General features: G+C 40.7%; 1 protein-coding gene across 1 annotated transcript; it reads left to right on the forward strand.

Annotated features, from left to right (window-relative positions):
• Positions 1-4,103: 4,103 nt before the first annotated feature.
• On the forward strand, positions 4,104-17,830 carry LOC121877086. The gene is made up of 11 exons (XM_042382732.1): positions 4,104-4,255; positions 9,446-9,679; positions 10,016-10,184; positions 10,301-10,437; positions 10,644-10,853; positions 11,369-11,585; positions 12,087-12,241; positions 12,869-13,108; positions 15,768-15,874; positions 16,293-16,428; positions 16,734-17,830. Exons 1-11 carry the CDS (start codon positions 4,195-4,197, stop codon positions 16,898-16,900), a joined length of 1,833 nt encoding a protein of 610 aa, XP_042238666.1. The 5' UTR covers positions 4,104-4,194; the 3' UTR covers positions 16,901-17,830.
• Positions 17,831-19,187: the final 1,357 nt, after the last annotated feature.

The raw sequence follows: 19,187 nt of genomic DNA on the forward strand, positions 1-19,187 counted from the left end.
GGGGGGGGCTCGTTATGCTCCCCCACCCATAACTTCTTGGACCCCCTTTTTTATACTCCTGGATCCGCCCCTGGTATATTATGTATCTGTCTGCTTGTATCTATTTCTGTGTCTGGAGTGGTCAAGGGGTAGTTGTCTTTACTACTTCCCTCTGTTATTAGTAATTTATTGTAAGATATACGAGTATATTACAGTAAATACAAATAATGATGATACATTTAATATGATAAACCTTTTGAATATATTATAATCATCATCTCCCGTTAATAATTCCTTACAGCAGGAAAGACACACGTAGGAAGGTTACTGTGGGTTCGTGTCAGCCATACAACTCACAAGGCCGTGAGCGATACTCCCCCCAACAGTCACCCACAAGAGCCTGAATAGATTATATATTTATATTTTTCCTCTACATATTGTGAGTATCATTTATAGTGTGTGTACTGTTGGTTATCAATGTCTAACGCTAATATTATACTCACATTTTAGAAGGACAATGAAATCCATTTTCCACTTTACCATTTAATACCTCGTCCAGTCTCTTCCTCCCCCCTTCTCAATAACTGTATGCAACATACAGTATCTGGCATAGAAGACACACGGTCATGAATAAACGCCGGCCTACGCTTGCACAGTTCCAACTGGGCGTGGACGTAGTTCAGGTTGTACTGATCTCGTTGGTACAAGTTAGTTAACACAAATCTTAGGATTCGTATTGCGCTCCATAGTCCCCGAAACATGTCTTCATTATTGAGTCTCCCATCGAAGGCATCCGTTTTCTCTCAATGTCATGTGTCTCTGAAACTGTTTTTCCTCCAGAGCTCATGCCAGTTTCGGAGATTTGAAATTGAGAGAGAACCCACTGATGTTATATTGTATTAGATATGTCTGATTACAGGTAAAACATCAAGATCGCTTGGGAGTGATGTTGAAAGCTTCAACTACATTTATTGTAAGCAAAACTTGTCAAATACGAGAGTGTTGAGTCTGCCAATAAGAATGACGAAGTACTAATCTCGCTCTTGGGGACAGCCATGTGTTTCCAATTGCTACTGAAGTTAGATTATTTTAATGTCCAAACCTCAGAGAATCTGATCTTTGTAGTTTGTTTATTGTCAGTTGTCTATTTAAGAAAGCGATTAATTTCCTGACAAGAATCTGTCAAACTTTATATCTCCAAGAGACCCCCTGACGGAGACACGATGATCCTCCCAATACTGGCCAGATATTTTGTAAATAATATTGATTATGTGTTAAAGGAACATCCTTCCTTCCTTAGGCTTTAGTAAGCCCCTTTATAATATTTATACTGTTTATACTTTTCACACTTGCCAGATGATTCTGGTGTCATTGTACAGGGGTACCTAGTGACAGCACTAGGATCCCGCTTCCTCTATCAAGGAATAAACAATTGAAATTGAATTGAATTATATCTCCAAGATCTAAACGTATACCCATAGAGGACCCTGTGTGGAGTGTTGCTGAGCCTGTAGAAGTAGCGTTGTTAGCATATGTATTTGACGTCCATTTCACTTTTTTTTGGCACGTTCAATCTCTGAATAGATTATAAAAATAGACATAAGAAATTCACCTGACCCATGACACTGATATTCATAACCAAATGTACAAAAACTGATTTAAATGTAATTTCTCTCATTGCGAAATTAGTCTTTATGGCATGTCTGGCGAATGGCTGAGTTACCAGATGCCCATTTATAAACGAATGCACGAAGAAACCTCACACATATAGTCAGGTACCCAGGAAAATCCAAACAAATGATGGCCGTCAGAACAAGCAGAGAAATAGAGATAATAAATAACTATGAACGAAAATGGAAGATAAAAACCAATGTCCAAAAAAACTCAAAATAAATCACATCGCAAAAACAAATCCCTGCCCCATTATTGTTAATAACCAACAAATACCATAGGCTGCCAACGGAAAAATATTAGGACTCAAGATAACCAGCAGATCAATGAAAGAATAGCAGTACAAGACATACACACAGAACACAGTATAGACCCACTCGACACCAGAAGACACACCCAAGCACATGCACTATGAGAAAAAATCCACCAAGAACAGGATCCCATATTAAACCAACTACATGAGGAAAACAACAACACATCACACAGATGGTGGCCTAGAAGCAGGAAAACTGATAACGAAGAACCAGAGCCTCTATATACACAATGAAAAAGAACCAAAAGATGGGAACAACTCTCCAGTCACACAAGGATCTGGAGGGACATAATATGCCCCCAGCAAACATCAAATAGAACAACTTAGCTTAGCTTAGCTGACACCGGCCTTCCCTAGCCGCAAGAGTCCTCTAATGCAGCACTGTAGACGGAAGACAAAACCTCGTCTCCGCAAGGTGGATAGCCCACCTGCTGTCAACCTCCTCCTATATTTCCCACTTCTGAACTTCACCTTGTACTGTACCCTTCCTGCACCCTCAGAGCTGATGCTCTCTTCTCTCCGTATCACCAACCAACCTCACACTCTCGTGACTCTTCCTCATCGCATCTCCAGGCACTGTCTGTGTTGTCACCACTACCGAGGTTCGGTAGCCGTCTATGGGCAATGTTCATTGAAGGATGTCTTTAATATGGCTAAATTAGAATCTGAGGTCAGGAGCACCCGGGGAACTGTGAGGGCAAACTTTTTCGGAGTGAGGGTTGTAAACTCTTGGAACAATCTACCAGAAAGTGTTGTGACGGCACCGAGTGTGAGTTCTTTCAAGACCAGACTTGACCAACACTGGAGCGGGTTCAGGTACATTCAGGAGCCAGTGCATGCCCAGTACTTGCCAACCGTGCGTAACAGAGACGTGACCGATCGCTCAAGCGGCTGACAAGCCGATCAGTGGTGAAGAGGATAAAGTAAAAGTAAAAGTAAAGTGCTAAGACACGCTGCATCGCGTCTACCCCTACGTTCCTAGCAACCGAGCTTCGGCTGTTTGTGTAGTAAACAACATCAGCGCCCAGTGGTCTAGTCTTGTCTGAGTGTATCTAATTATCATCTTGTTCACTCCGTATGTTAATAAATATTGAATTAGTAACCTACGAGTATTACTGCTCATTTCCTGGTAATAATTGCTCTGAAAATAACCACTGTACCTCACGTGCCTAAGCTCACTACCACGCTACCCCACAGTGGACAATATCAGTATATTTTAATAAAAGCCTGTGTGGTAAAGAATGAAATGGTTTTCCCAAGTTAATCCATTGTATTGGATATAATTGAGCCATGATAAGAAATATAGATGAACTAAGATAAGAGAGAGGATAAAAAATAATTATATAAATAATTGAAAATAAACAACATAGAAAATACAACAATATAAACAATAATATAAATATAAAATAGAAAAATATAGAGAAACCTAAGGTATAATATAGAGAGAAAGATAAATAAAAACACTTGCAGAGTTACGCCCTTACAAGGTGATGATGGCTGGTCCGTTCATCTGCAGGTTACCGTCAGTGTGTCGTAAACTTTTGAACGGAACAGCACAAACAGAAACCATCTTAAGAATGATTCTAACGTATAAAATTATGAAACTTTACCGTGTACTTATTTTCATCATAGTCACCCATGGAGTATGTCGTTTTCGGTAATTAGAACATACATAGTTCCCTACCTGGCCGCCAGGTGGCTCAGCCTACACCCTAACATTACCTGGGGCTACATAATCGATGCCACACACTGGAGTAGATATCCAATTTGTCTTGTTAAAGAATATTTGTGTACGGTGACTTGTCTTACGTTTAAAAACATCATTAAGTTTGTAATATACGAGTCATCATTAATTATCTGTACGCCCATTCAGTGTTGCCATTCCATAACTATTTTAATGAAGTCTTGATAACGTGACACAATTGCCGCCTCGATAAAGTAACGTCATTTTATCAATGGAAGCAGATAATCACCTGGATGTAACATCAACATCCACCTGATATATACACACTATATATAACCATAAAGGCGTAAGAATATCAAAACCTTAATGTAGAGAGAGGAAAGACTTGAATGTTAATAAAATCACCACCAAGAAATGGCAACTGTTATCACACCTCCCCCAATCCAGCACCCCCCAGCCCCCTCCGCCACACCCAATGACCAGTACACGGGCTCACCAAGCTTGAAAAATATGTTCTCTTGTGCTTGATCTTATACTCGCGACAAAAATGAAGTTATTACCGAGATTTCTAGTGCTTCTTGTGCTGCTGGCGTGTATAACTGTGAGAGGTAAGTAGATCTACGAGTGAGAGGAAACCGGGATAATAAGTGAGAGTTAAGAGACTTCACAACAACGACGACTCATTGTTGGAACTAATATGGGTTCAGCCAAGGACCAAAACAATACCGTGATGTGTTTCCCAGGAGTAGATTTCTCTCTCGAAAATTTGTTTTGGCTTCAACCTTGAGAAACTATCGTAATTCTCAGCCATAAATCCGATACTAAGAGTGATAATAGGGGTAGGATGACGTCTAGAAGGGTAGAGGGTCTTGAAGTTACCAACCCATACCTCAAACTTTACCGTCTATGAGCTGAGGGACTTCACCTCGTGTTTCCTGTTTCTCTCACGCCCCACAGGTGAGAGAGAGAGAGAGAGAGAGAGAGAGAGAGAGTTAGAGAGAGAGAGAGTTGGTATTGTTCTAAAAACTTATTATCGTAATTAACGTCGATGCCAGACATAATTTACGTATGTCTTCTCTATAATTCAAACTTGTCTTAAGTCATTATATTGGCAGCCTTATGATGAGGATAATCGAAATTTAATCTATAAAACGAACTAAAATAACGTAATTCAAGGGTATAATTGGGTAATGTTATGAAACACACACACACACACACACTAGCAGGAGGATGTACGCTGCTTTGTACACCACTTGAAATGGGACCATCTATTGTGTTGGTGACGTCATAGTAGGATTCAATCACGGTGATGACGTCATAGTAGGATTCAATCACGGTGATGACGTCATAATAGGATTCAATCACTGTGATGACGTCATTCACTCATGATAGAGATGAAAGTAAGTGAACAACCTGAGATAATGACGTTAATCTTATGCAGTATCATCACATATATATTATCACATAAATGAATAAGAACATAAGAACATAAGAATGGAGGAAACTGCAGTGGGCCGATTGACCCATACTGGGCAGTCCCATTTACACCCAACCCCTATTGCTCATATAAGCATCCAACCTATGTTTGGAGCTATCCAGCGTATTCGAGTTAATGATGATATTTGGTAACTTGTTCCACTCTTCCACTACTCTGTTTCCAAACCAGTGTTTACCTATTTCACGCCGAAATCTAAATTTGTCTAATTTAAAACCATTGTTGCGAGTTCGCTCCTGGTTGGATAGTTTGAGTACCTTTGTAATGTCCCCTTTGTTTAACACTGACTTCCATTTATACACCTCTATCATGTCGCCCCTCACTCTACGTCTCTCGAGGGAGTGCAAATTAAGATGCTTTAACCTGTCTTTGTACTCAAGGTTCCTAATGCCCGGGATTAGTCTTGTCATTCTCCTCTGAATTCTTTCCAAGGATTCTATATCCATTCTGTAATACGGTGACCAGAACTGAACTGCGTAATCCAGGTGAGGTCTCACAAGCTCAAGATATAATTTTAAGATGACCTCGCTAGTCTTGTAACTAACACTCCTTTGTATGAACCCAAGTACTTTATTAGCCTTGTTACTAGCAAAAACACATTGTTTACTTGGCTTAAGATTCCTACTTATCATTACTCCTAAATCTCTCTCGCAGTCGGATTTCACAATGGCATCGTTGTTCATCTGGTAACTGGTTTCCCTGTTTACATCTCCTATACTGAATACTTTACATTTGTCCACATTGAATTTCATCTGCCATTTTTCAGACCATTCGAAAAATTTGTTTAAATCTTCCTGTAGTTTTGCTGAGTCCTCGTCAGATTTAATTACACGTCCTATTTTAGTGTCATCAGCAAATTACTTATGTTGCTGTCTATGCCGATATCTACGTCGTTTAGGTATATAATAAATAATAATGGTCCAAGTACTGAGCCTTGGGGAACTCCACTAATGACGTTGCTCCAATGCGATTTAGTGCCATTTATGCTCACTCCCTGTTTCCTGTCCCTTAACCACGCCCTAATCCAGTTAAGGATACTACCTTTGATGCCATGCTCTTCTACCTTTTTAATTAGTCTTTCATGGGGGACTCTGTCGAAGGCTTTGCTAAAGTCGAGATATACCACATCATAATTGTGCCCCTCGTCCACCGATTCGAAAACTGATGAAAAGAATGTTATTAGATTAGTTAGACATGAACGCCCCCTTGTGAAGCCATGTTGGGAATCATTGATCAACTTGTGCTTCTCCAGGTGGTTTCGAATAGAGTTTGAAATGATTGATTCTAGTAATTTGCCTACTATTGATGTTAGACTGATTGGGTGGTAGTTAGAGGATAGTGATCTATCCCCCTTCTTGAAAATCGGTATTACATTCGCTATCCTCCAGGATTCTGGCACTACACCTGTTTTTAATGACATGTTAAACAACTTTGCTAAGGGCATACTAAGCTCATCCTTACATTCCTTTAATAATCTGGCAAAAATCTCATCGGGACCAGGTGACTTAATAGGCTTCAGTTTGTCTATTTGCTTATTAACATCGTTACTAGTCACTACTATCTCGCTTAATTTGTTTTCTTCACTATCTCTGAATAGAGTCGGAGCCTCGGGTATCATGTTTAAATTTTCGGTTATGAAAACTGTTGAAAAAGATTTATTCAGATTATTGCTCATTTCTCCGTCGTTATCAGTTAGCTCGCCGGTATCTGACTGTATTGGTCCAATCTTGTCTCGTGTTTTAGTTTGATACATTTGGTAGAATCCTTTGGGGTTTGTCTTCGCCTCCCTTGCTATCTTCACTTCATTATTCCTCTTTGCTTTTCTTATCTCGGTCTTAACCCTGCCGACCAATACCCTATAATACTCCCGGAGGTAAATTTCGCCACGCTTTATCCTTCTACCTATAGCCTTCCTTTGGCCAATAATGTCTTTTAAATAATTATTTATCCATTTAGGGTCATTGTTGTCTGATCTGAGTTTTTTGTATGGTATGTTCTGCCTTTATGCATTAAATAACTCATTATTTAAATTGTCGTGGAACTCGACAATCTCAGATCTCGTTATCAGGTCGGTGTCATCTGTCAGGTTCACGCCCAAGCGTGACACCCACTCTCTCAGCTGCCTCTTTAAACTATCAAAGTTTGCCCTTCTGAAATCTCGGACTTAATGGAATTTTCCTTGCGTCTGACCTGAAAATCTAACTGGAATCTAATTTCTTTGTGATCGCTGTTTGCAAGTTCGTTCCCTACCTCGACATTGCTAATGAGGTTTTCTCTGTTCGACAGAACTAAATCGAGTATATTATTACCCCGGGTGGGTTCGGTTATATGTTGACTTACGAAACAGTCCTGGATCGTTTCGAGGAAATCCTCTGATACTGAGTTACCCGTAAGGTCAGTCCAATCTATTTGGTCTAGGTTAAAATCGCCTACTATACAGACTTTGTTGTGTATAGAAGCCCTGCACATTTCATCCCAGATAAGTCGCTCGTTAACTCTATCAAGATTGGGAGGTCTTTATATTACTCCTATGATTAATTTTTCCCTACCGTCGATTAATTGTATCCAAATTGTTTCTTTATTCTGCTCAGTTTTTATTTCCTTATTTATTTCACTCTTCAGATTATCCCTGACATAGATTGCTACTCCGCCTCCTTTTCTGGTCTGCCTATCGGTATGGAACAATTTGAAACCCGCAATTTGGTATTCGACCGGTAACTCACGTGGGTCTAGGTTGATCCATGTTTCAGTGAATGTTATTATATCGATTTTTTCGGTACATACCAAGGCCCTAATATCATCCATTTTGTTTCTCATACTTCTACTGTTCACGTAGTAGACATTTAAGTTAGTCGTGTTCTGAGTCCTCCCTTTACGTCTCTTAGGTTTAAACTCCCTGTCTAATTTAGTTTTGTCATCATTCCTAACACTATTTCCCTGTAACCTTTCACTTTGTTTACCCTCTCCCACTGCAGTCTCCTCCACCCCCGTGCCCATAAATTCCCCTAGCAGTTTAAATGCTTTGATATCCTTTGAACTGCCCTCTCGAGAGGCCCAGCCAGGGTTGCCACCCCTTCCCGAGACGGGTGCACCCCATCCCTCGCATAAGGGTCCCTTCTGCCGTAGAAGTTGTCCCAGTTGTCAATGAATGGGACTGATATTGACTTGCAATATCTGTCAAGACGGTCGTTGACACCAACCGCCCTGTCACATAACAACTTACACAAAGTAAGAATAAATGGCACCGAACAAGAGAGACGTGTTTGTGTGTGTGTGTGTGTGTGCGTGAGTGTGTGTGTATGTGTGATTGTGAGTGTGTGTGTGTGTGTGTGTGTGTGCGTGAGTGTGTGCGTGAGTGTGTGCGTGAGTGTGTGTGTGTGTGTGTGTGTGTGTGTGTGCGTGAGTGTGTGCGTGAGTGTGTGTGTGTATGTGTGTGTGAGTGTGTGTGTGTGTGTGCGGCGTGAGTGTGTGTGTGTGTGAAAAGATCAAGGCATCAACAAACACCCACAAACATCAACAAACATCAATAAACATCAACAAACATCCACAAACACCCACAAACATCAACAAACATCAACAAACATCAACAAACATCAACAAACATCCACAAACATCCACAAACACCAACAAACATCAACAAATATCAACAAACATCAACAAACATCAACAAACATCAACCAACATCAACAAACATCAACAAACATCAACAAACATCAACAAACATCAACAAACACCCACAAACATCAACAAACATCAACAAACATCAACAAACTATCCTTATACCTTTTATAATTTTCCTCAAAAAAAAAAACAATATTTACCTGGGGAGAAAAAGTTATAAGAATCACCTTAGGTCATGATTCGTGTTAGACCACTGGTTAACATTACACTATATAATAATTCACTGATATTGTATTTCTATAATATTCAGGTACAATTATTATTATTATTATTATTATTATTATTATTATTATTATTATTATTATTATTATTATTATTATTGTTATTATTATTGTTATTATTATTATTATTGTTATTTTATTATTATTAATTATTATTAGTGTGATAATGAACATTGTCAATACTACAGTAGTGTTATCCTTTATCTTGTAACGACGGTCTGTGTTTTAATGTCTACAAACAACCAATCAAAACGTAAATTTATTTCCTATTTACATTTTCTTTGGTGTGTTTCAACTATTCCTTACACACTAACTCCACTTCCCCTCGACATTCCATATATTAACTCCATTTCCCTCTACCTTATACACTAACTCCATATCCCCCCACCCACTGCCTACAGAGATCCAGGGAAACTGTGTGATTCCCTTTTTGCTCCGTGGGTCTTGGTTCAGCTTCGAGAAGGGCACCAACACCATCACGGAGATCGATGGCACCAGCATGTCTGACCACGGAACCTGCGTGGCCCTGAAGGTCTACAGATATGACTATAAGGCTTTCCTCTTCCGCCGGGACGAGTGTTACTACTGCGTCAGGTTTCACATTCGCACCGTCAATGTACTACAGAAGAGTGGAAGTAAGTGTGGTGAGAGAGAGTGGGAGTGAGAGGGGGAGAGGGTGAGGGGGTGAGAGAGAGGGGTGAGGGACTGAGAAGGGGGTGAAGAGTAAAGGGTAGGAGGAATTAGGGAATAGTGGATAGGAGGGTAGGATTAAGTGTGGGAGGGTGGGTGAGAGTGGAGAGAGAGAGAGAGAATAGGAGCTGTATCCACGTTACAATATTTATTCTGAAGTAACAATACAGACTGACAATACAGTATACAAATACAGGTAAAGTTACAGGTGTAGGTACAGGTATCTTTAGTAACACATCACAACACCCTGTCACTCTCACCTCCCCCCTCCCTCCCCCCAGCTGGTTGTTACACCTTCAAGGAAAACTACAAGCCGTCTCTGGAGGAGGTGTGTGCTGAGCTGGACAGGAACCAGGGTTTGGTCACCATGTTTAATGAGAATTATGTCCCCAAGAACTGTCGCTCGGCCATAGAGGGTGTATGGCACTTCGCATACCAGAACAGATTTAGGTGAGTCAATGAAGGCTGTTGTTGTTTTGTCTCCTGTTTAATATATACGACTTACCTGAAAAGATTTCCCCCCCAAAGCAATTTTACTCAACATTTCGGGTTTTTCTTTTAAACAGTTTCACAGGAGAATGTAACCATCCTGGGGCGAAGATTCAGTCGTGTCAGGAACCTGGTAACCAGTTTCTCATCGCTAATCAGAAGTTCAACATCAGTTATAAGAAGTGTGAAGGGATTAAGGAGTCATTTGGTGGCAGTAAGTAGCGAGTGTTCTTCTTGTTTGTTATAGTCAGAAGTTAAAGAGTCGCTGGTAATATTTCTGTCAGGAGTTCATTCTTAATAATAATATCCTTAAGAGTTGTTGTCATTCATCTTCATCTCTAGGGTTGTTCATCGTCATCATCTATGTTATTCACCCTTACCAATGCTATTCATCGTTCATCTCTATACCCTGACACACAGCCAAGGAGTTCTCGTGCCTGGGTGACTGGTTTATAGAGAAGAACCACTTCTTTGCCGTGGCCAACACCAAGGAGTCGAGGAAGGACGAGAAGTATCGATGCTTTGTCAGGAACAGGGACGATGACCTGTACATGGGCCACTCCATCACCCCGGAGTGTTCTGTGCTCAAGACACCAGAGAACAGTCCATTTAGGTTTCGCATGACCCCTGGTAAGTCGTGGCTGTAGGAGGGGTATGACCTTATGGGTATGACCTTATGGGTATGACCTTATGGGTATGACCTTATGGGTATGACCTTATGGTGTGATATGTCTCTTGTACTGTATTATGGTAATCACAATACATTTAAACTTCGTAAAGAAAATGTCCCTGAAAATTACTTTTAAATATGAAAAAGAGTCGAAAAAAAATGTATCTTGGAATCGCGTTTACACAGGTGGGAGAGCTGGCAGCAGGTGTGCTCGGTCGTTTCATGGTCACAGCTGCTCGTCGCGCATTACTGTACTGAAGAGTTCTATCTCTCATAATTTTTCAAAGTTGTTGGACTACAGTGTATTACTAACCTTGATATGAGCTTAAATACCTTCGTTGTTGAAGATAAGTAATAACATCATAATAACAACAACAGCATTACTGAAGTAGCATTTTTGTACTGATTTTTTTACAAGATAATAAAACCATATTTCTAACACACACACACCCACACCCTCTCGTCCCTCCCACAGTCAAGCTGGAGACGGTGAACCCTGGGTGTCTCCTGCCGAAGAACTTCAGCGGGGAGTGGGTCAACACGGCTCACACGGAGGCCGACGTCTTCATCAACCAGACCCACATCATCGAGACAACTTACCCTGACGAAGGCCGCTTCAGGAAGACCATCTACGTGTGCAAGGAACAGCGAGACAACCGATACATGATGGCTAGGCTGAACATTGACGGCTGGTGGGTGTTGGTGGCGAGGGAGGGCCCATGGGAGGTAGAGAGAGATGGCGGGGAGAGGCTGACGAGGGTAAAGAAGGGGAGGAATGGGGAAGATATTAGGATGAGTGATGGTGAAGGGTAAGGGTGGAGGTGAAGGGTAAGGGTGGAGGTGAAGGGTAAGGGTGGAGGTGAAGGGTAAGGGTGGAGGTGAAGGGTAAGGGTGGAGGTGAAGGGTAAAGCTGAAAGGTAAGAGTGAAAGTGAAGGGCAAGGGTGAATGGTAAGGCTAAAGGTGAAAGGTTTGGGTGAAGGGTTAGGATACAAAGGTTGATAAATGGGAATAAAGAGATGCTGGGAAATAATAAGAGAGAGAGAGAGAGAGAGAGAGAGAGACTGAAGGATATTAGGATGAAAAGGAGGAAGAAAATGACGTTTGTATGGATGAGAAAGAAAAAAAAAACTATAAAAAAGACTCAACAACCTGACGATCCTCACTGCTTGCCTCTCTCTCTTTGTGTCCACAGTCAGAAGGATTACGTGTGCTTCGAGTTCGTACCTCGTCACCACAGCATCATCAGGTTCAGGAAGGGTTTAGAAATGATCCTGGAGGACTTCTCGACTGTCTGCTCCTATATACAGTTCAAGAGTGGCCGGGAGTGGAACTACGACTTGATGTTAGGTGAGTTTTCTTCAGTGGGATGGTGTGTTAGGTTAGGTTAGGTTTCTGAGGAGAGGGACACCTGTCATTTAATTAAGGAAGTTTCTAGTCACGTCAGGTGTTGTTCATTCAGTGTGTATACCCTTCCGGAACTCCCCCCTCCCCCCCCTCCCCCCCCCCCCATCCTCTGGTTTGACTTTTAATTTGACCTTCTCGTTATTTTTAATCTCTCCAATTATTTTTTTTCCTCTTTGTCTCTGTAATGTTTTAATTATGTTGAAAGAACAGTTCCTGAGTTATTAGTGTGGATTCTCTTCTGATTTTTTTTCTGAGGAAGTATTTTAATTTTTTTGTGTGTGTGTGAATTTGACTTATGTTGGATTATATCATTTTCTTTACATTAAGAACCATTCTTCATTTCTCTCTTCATCCAATGGTTTATGTTTTTCTTTATTTTCTCAAACTCAAAAAGTAATTTGTATTTATTTTTTTATATAATTTGACTTGTGTTGGATCATATAATTTTGTTTATGTAGAAAAGCCACATTACATTCCTTCACTGTACCAGAGATATACTTTCAATTATGTTTCATTTTTAACTCCTATAACTACAACATCAGCTCCTAACTGCCTTCCCTGTCCCACCAGCTAAAGACCCGGTTCCCGTCAAGTGCCCTGTAGCGGGTAAATTTAACTTTACGCAGAAGGGAGAACTCCGCTTCGAAACTAGGATCCTTGGGGGTGTGACCAAGTCTCCCTGGGACCACATCTACTGCAGGGAGAATATCTCGGACCTGTCTGTGTGCGACCGTGACCAGAAGGAGATTTGGATTGACGCTCATTACTGTATCAGCGTGGATGCTTACGGCAGACACACCGATATTTATAGTATGTGACGAAGTGGTGTGGTGTCTTGGTGTGGTGTGGTGTGGTGTGGTGTCTTGGTGTGGTGGTGTGCTATGGTGGTGGTGTATTGTGGTATATATTGTGTGATGTATAGTGGAAGAATAGGCATTTGTTTATGTTAAAAGGAATTAATCTTCTATTGCTGTAAGAGTATTTAATCCTCCTCCTCCATCTCTCTCTCACTCCTGCTGTTCCATGTTGCTCTACTCTAGTAAAATTGAAAGTAAAATTGAAAGTAAAATTGAAAGTAAAATTGAAAGTAAAATTGAAAGTAAAATCTCATAATGTATTTGGTAACTCCAAAAAATGAATACATACTAACATTACAATATTTTTTTCCACTGATCAACGAGTGAGGATAATATTACCATTTAGAAATCTCCCATGAAAGAAAATTTTGACGTATATACATTTTTTTTTTGAGACACTGTTAGAAAGTTGCAAAAACATCATCTTGGTTTTCCTCTTCAGCAATCTCTCCTTTCCTCATTCTAACGGAGAGAAGGACTGCAGAGGTTAGCCACGTCATCCAGTATCTAAAGTGACCTACTTACCTGCCTTGGCTTAATTAATACCTTCTTCATTAACCTGTCTTAATATGTCCAGGTTATTATTGATATGAGGTGTTGTATCAGGGGTGAGAGAGAGAGAGAGAGAAAGAGAGAGAGAGATAGAGATAGAGAGAGAGTACAGTCAGTCACCGCTGAACACCTGACTCAAAACATGTGTCTAATTACAGGTGTGTTAAGAAGCTTCCCCTGTGGCACCTGAATTTTTGTACATGTTAGATCTCCTATATTCAGACACACACACACACACACACACACACACACCCTCTATGTTTATTTTGTACCACTCAAGTTAGATCTTCTCCTTCTCTTCTCTTCTCTTCTCTTCTCTTCTCTTCTCTTCTCTCTCCGTCCTTCTGACTGTTTCTCTCCCTTTGCCTAATCCCTTTGTATTTTATCTCTTCTTATTTATTTAATTTTCCTATTCTCCTCTTTCTCTCAAGGTTTTTGTCAATTATTTCACGTATCTGTTCTTTCATTATCTTCTTTATCCATCATTTTCATTTATTTTTTTTACCTTCTCTTTCGTCATTTTTTATCCCTTTTCTCTTTATCCTCCACCTCCATTTTCATTCTTGCCCCTCTTCCTTTTTATCCACTTCCTCCTCCTCCTTCTTATCTTTCTGCTATACCCACCTTCGCATCCCTCCTCCTCTTCTTGCTCTTTTTCCTCCTTAATTTTCTCCTATACCCATCTTCCTATCCCTCCTTCTCACCATCTTTCTATTCCTCCTTCTCACCATCTTTCTCCTCTTCCTCTTCCTCCTGTCCTTTTCGCCAGGCAAGGACCCGCTGGCCGTCAAATGCCCCATCGCTGGAAAATTCAACTTCATTCAGAGGGGTGAGCTACCTTTCGTCACTAGGGTGCTAGGGGGAGTAACTGTAGCACCCCGGCCAGGCATCTACTGTAAGGATAACATCTCTGATATGTCTGTATGTGACGACGCCCAGAAAGAAGTGTGGATCGAGGTGGACAAGTGTATATCCATGGATCATTACGGACGTCATGTGGATATTTACTGTATGTATCCACCATCCACACGAACACCCGCGAATGTAATCAATATTATTCTTTATCACCAGTAGATAATTTGATGTATCTTTATGTTGGCTTTCAATGGATGTTTTGTCGCTGTGAAAGTAGAAACAAAAAAAAATTATTGAATTACGTGAAGATTAGACACCCTAGTTTTATTTAACTGATTAAACACCTGACCTAACCTAACCCAACCAAGGCTGTGCTAAGTTCTTTAATCCCCACGTTAACTTTAAAGATTTATAAGGACTAAATTTTTCAAGATCCAGAACACATTATTTTTTTTTGTATCAGTTCCTTATGATTTGATCGGCGTTAAGAATGTAAACAAACCCAGAGGCGTCCTTTATGTGGCCACGTCAAGTACTGTATATGGTAAACAGACCCTCTACCCCCCCTTCCCTCTACTATTCCCCCCCCCCTTTAGCAACGTGGGGGGAGGGGAGGGGTGGTATCAACACGCACTGGTTCTCATGTTTATGTCGGGTATTGATTCACGAGTCTTGTGTGTGCGTGTGTGCGTGTGACAGACAACCTGCACGCACCTCCTCCACTACGACAGAGGACACTAACGCACCTGTCACGAAGCTTTATATTATGAGTGTGTGTGTGTGTGTGTGTGTTTTCCTTGGTGTATGGATATATGTATATTTTATTAAGTTGAAATAGAAGAAATGGGCATGAAAAAAAAAAGCATGTGACTTCTTAACCAATTAGTATCGTGTTTATTTATTATGCATGATCTGTTTACCTTATATCTTTGTGATTTATGTATACCACTAACAGCTGTTCTATGCCACTAACAGCTGTGTTTTATACCACTAACAGCTGTTCTATGCCACTAACAGCTGTGTTTTATACCACTAACAGCTGTTCTATACCACTAACAGCTGTTCTCTATCACCAACAGCTGTGTTTTATACCACTAACAGCTGTTCTCTATCACCAACAGCTGTGTTTTATACCACTAACAGCTGGTCTCTATCACCAACAGCTGTGCTTTATACCACTAACAGCTGTTCTCTATCACCAACAGCTGACCCGGACTACAAGCTCAAGTGTGTAGGCTACTGGAAGGAAAATCTCCAGTCATACCTCATCACATATGACGAACTTGACCCGTATTCCAAGTACAGGTGTTGGGTGAGTATGAGTCCTGGGTGAGTCCTGGATGAGTCCTGGGTGAGTCCTGGATGAGTCCTGGGTATATATTTTATTGTTGGATGGAGTACAAGTGATGGATGAATATGGATGCTTGATAAGTAATAAGTAAACACAAAATATTAAAGTAAAATAAAGTCAAAATTAAGATTAATTAAAACAAAATAAAGTTGCTTGATGAGTTACAAACGCTGGATAAATATTGGTGTCGGATGAAAACTTGTGTTAGTTAAGTACAATTGGTGATTGAGTATAGAGGTGAGAGGTAAACTTGTGTTATGGGAAGACAGGTGGTGGATGGGAACAAGTCGGGTTGTGTTAACCTATTAACTGGATAATCATGAGTGATATATGAGCACAGGTGTTCTCTGAAGTGACAGGTATTTTTGTCCTGACGCAGGTATACCAGAGGGCTGACTTGAACAAGATATTGATGTCACAGAGCGTAGGGCCCTTCTGTAACTTAAAACAGACGGTCCTTGGTACAGGAAATGGCGCTGCTGTCACGCTCAACATGGTCGAATATGAAAGAGAACGTAAGTAAACAAAGAAAAATGGAGGGATAACTGCCTTGGTATCTGTCGCAGCTTGGGAGTTAACTCTCTCGTTTCATGAAAGGATGTAGTGTTTTTATGCAATATTTCTTACCAACAATTCTCATGACCATTTTTTTAGCAATGCTTTATGAATCTCAGAAATTGGTTATACATGGGTGACGTAATTATATTATTTAATAGTGAATGTGTTATAGCGTAGGTAATATGTACAGTACGGTGTTTTAAATGGCATATGTATAAAGAAGCAGAAAGAGAGAAACAAACTAACAAATTCCATGTTCCAGACGACCGCTGTCCCATGCATTTTGACGATGGCTCCAACCCCTGGAAGGAGGCTGGCGCTAACGTACACGTCTTCCATTTCACGGGCGGCACAAAATATTTCAGCCCCTCAGTTCTTACCATCCTCATCGCCTTCGTCATCAGCTGGCTACTCTCCAGGAAGACTTGAAGATTACAAAACTACACGAAATAGAAGAAAGAAAGAAAATATATGATGAATGAAGGATAAATTATGTCTTAGTAATTATTCCAAACTGAAGAGAGAAATAAAAAAATATGTTAAAATCCAGTTGAAGTTTATTCAAGTACGTTATATAGAAGTGGTTCAATCCAGATGGAAAAAAAGAAGTGGATACGAACTTAAATCTTCGTGTACAAACTAAACTGTGAATCACTCTGCCATACGACCACAACAGTTAACTCTACTGTTATGAAATATAAAACCCCATTACCACTGCCTATACCATATAACCATCCCCTGTGAACCATATTAACACGACGGTGAATCTTGAAGAATAGTGAACCATACTGCCACAACTATGAACCATCCTAACACAACAATGCCCATCCTACGACAACTATGAACCATCCTACGACATCTATGAACCATCCTACCACAAGTATGAACCACCTTACTACCATACTACGAGAACTGAAGGCCTAACACACACACACACACACACACTGCTCATGGCCGGGATTGTACAGATAAAATGAATTAAAACCATAACCTATGTGATGTGTTGGCACAGATTAAACCAATATTATTTGATCAAGTATTACTGTATAGTTTTGACCTGTTGTGTGCATTAGTGGTTGTTGCTGGTGTATACAGACTTGGTTAATAACTGTAGAGTGTATAGTGGGTGTTGTGTTTTTTATCCCACGAGGGGAATAGGTTGAAATTACTGATGCCAAAAGGCTGATTGGTTTCGTCTCAATTGGTGATTATCTATGTTGTTTATATAATTAATGAATGAGTTATGATGACCTAATACAACTTGTACAATACCAGTGTGTCTTGTCTGCCTGTCTGCCATATCCCCCTTTCACTCCCAGACACACACACACGCCCCATACACACACACACACGCCCCATACACACACACACGCCCCATACACACGCCCCATACACACACACATGCCCCATACACACACACACACACACACGCCCCATACACACACACATATACACACACACGCCCCATACACACACGCCCTACACACACACACACACACACACGACCCCCATCCCCTTAAACGTGGTCGTGATGCTTTTAATTCTACGTTAGATGTCTGTTCGAGTGTAGATTTCTCAGTATATTTTTATTTATCTTTCGTCGTAGAATAAATTAGCCATCTTCTGTAGTTTATTCTCAGGCAGACACCTTTATGTTTGTTCTGCGAGAGATGTATTAACGTCTGTCTTTGTATAGGAATATTTTTACCTTTGTTTTATGGAAGATGTCTTTACCCTGTGTCACTGCCGCCCACTGTGTGATGGCCGCCCACTGTGTGATGACCGCCCACTGTGTGATGGCCGCCCACTGTGTGATGGCCGCCCACTGTGTGATGACCGTCCACTGTGTGATGACCGTCCACTGTGTGATGACCGTCCACTGTGTGATGACCATCCACTGTGTGATGACCGTCCACTGTGTGATGACCGTCCACTGTGTGATGGCCGCCCACTGTGTGATGACCGCCCACTGTGTGATGGCCGCCCACTGTGTGATGGCCGCCCACTGTGTGATGGCCGCCCACTGTGTGATGGCCGCCCACTGTGTGATGATTATAGTGATGAGTGAAGTGTTTTTACTTATGTGTGTTATTAACTTACGTAAACAAGTTATTGTAAGAATAAGTTATTATTTTCACTTATACTAACTGTTTCACACACACACACACAGACACACACACACACACACACACACACTTTACTAATAAGTGTATTATAAGTATTATGACCCAGGGGCTTACTGTGTCGATTAAAGGTTCACTTTCTCGATCATAGTATTCAAGAACCTCTTGCTCATATCAATAAGTGTTCAAACCAGCCGCCCAGGAGTCAAATGAAGCACCAAAGTTTTTATATTGTCACAAAAAAACAACATTAGTATAGATAGTTTACCTGTGAAATTATTTTATCCCGTCCAGAAATAAGTAGATAAAGATGTAATTTTTTCTCAATATTTTTAATAAATGATGTATGTTAATCTGTAATTTGTTTGTGTTTGTTTTACCTTTTGGATTTTATTATTAAGAGAGAGTGATAATAGTATGTACAAGTGATCGTTGGCCCTTCTTGCCCGGTAGAAGTTTGAATGCTCGTTGCTCGTGCTTGGCAAGCCCGCAACGCCCGTCCGGCTGACAGCGAATGAGGGTGAGTCAAGTCTGTAGCCCTGCATCGTTTTCCAGCGTAAATAAAATGGTTAAATAATGCCTTCCTAAAGAAA

Source organism: Homarus americanus, unplaced genomic scaffold, assembly GCF_018991925.1.
Source record: "Homarus americanus isolate GMGI-L3 unplaced genomic scaffold, GMGI_Hamer_2.0 scaffold33468, whole genome shotgun sequence".
NCBI lineage: Eukaryota > Metazoa > Arthropoda > Malacostraca > Decapoda > Nephropidae > Homarus > Homarus americanus.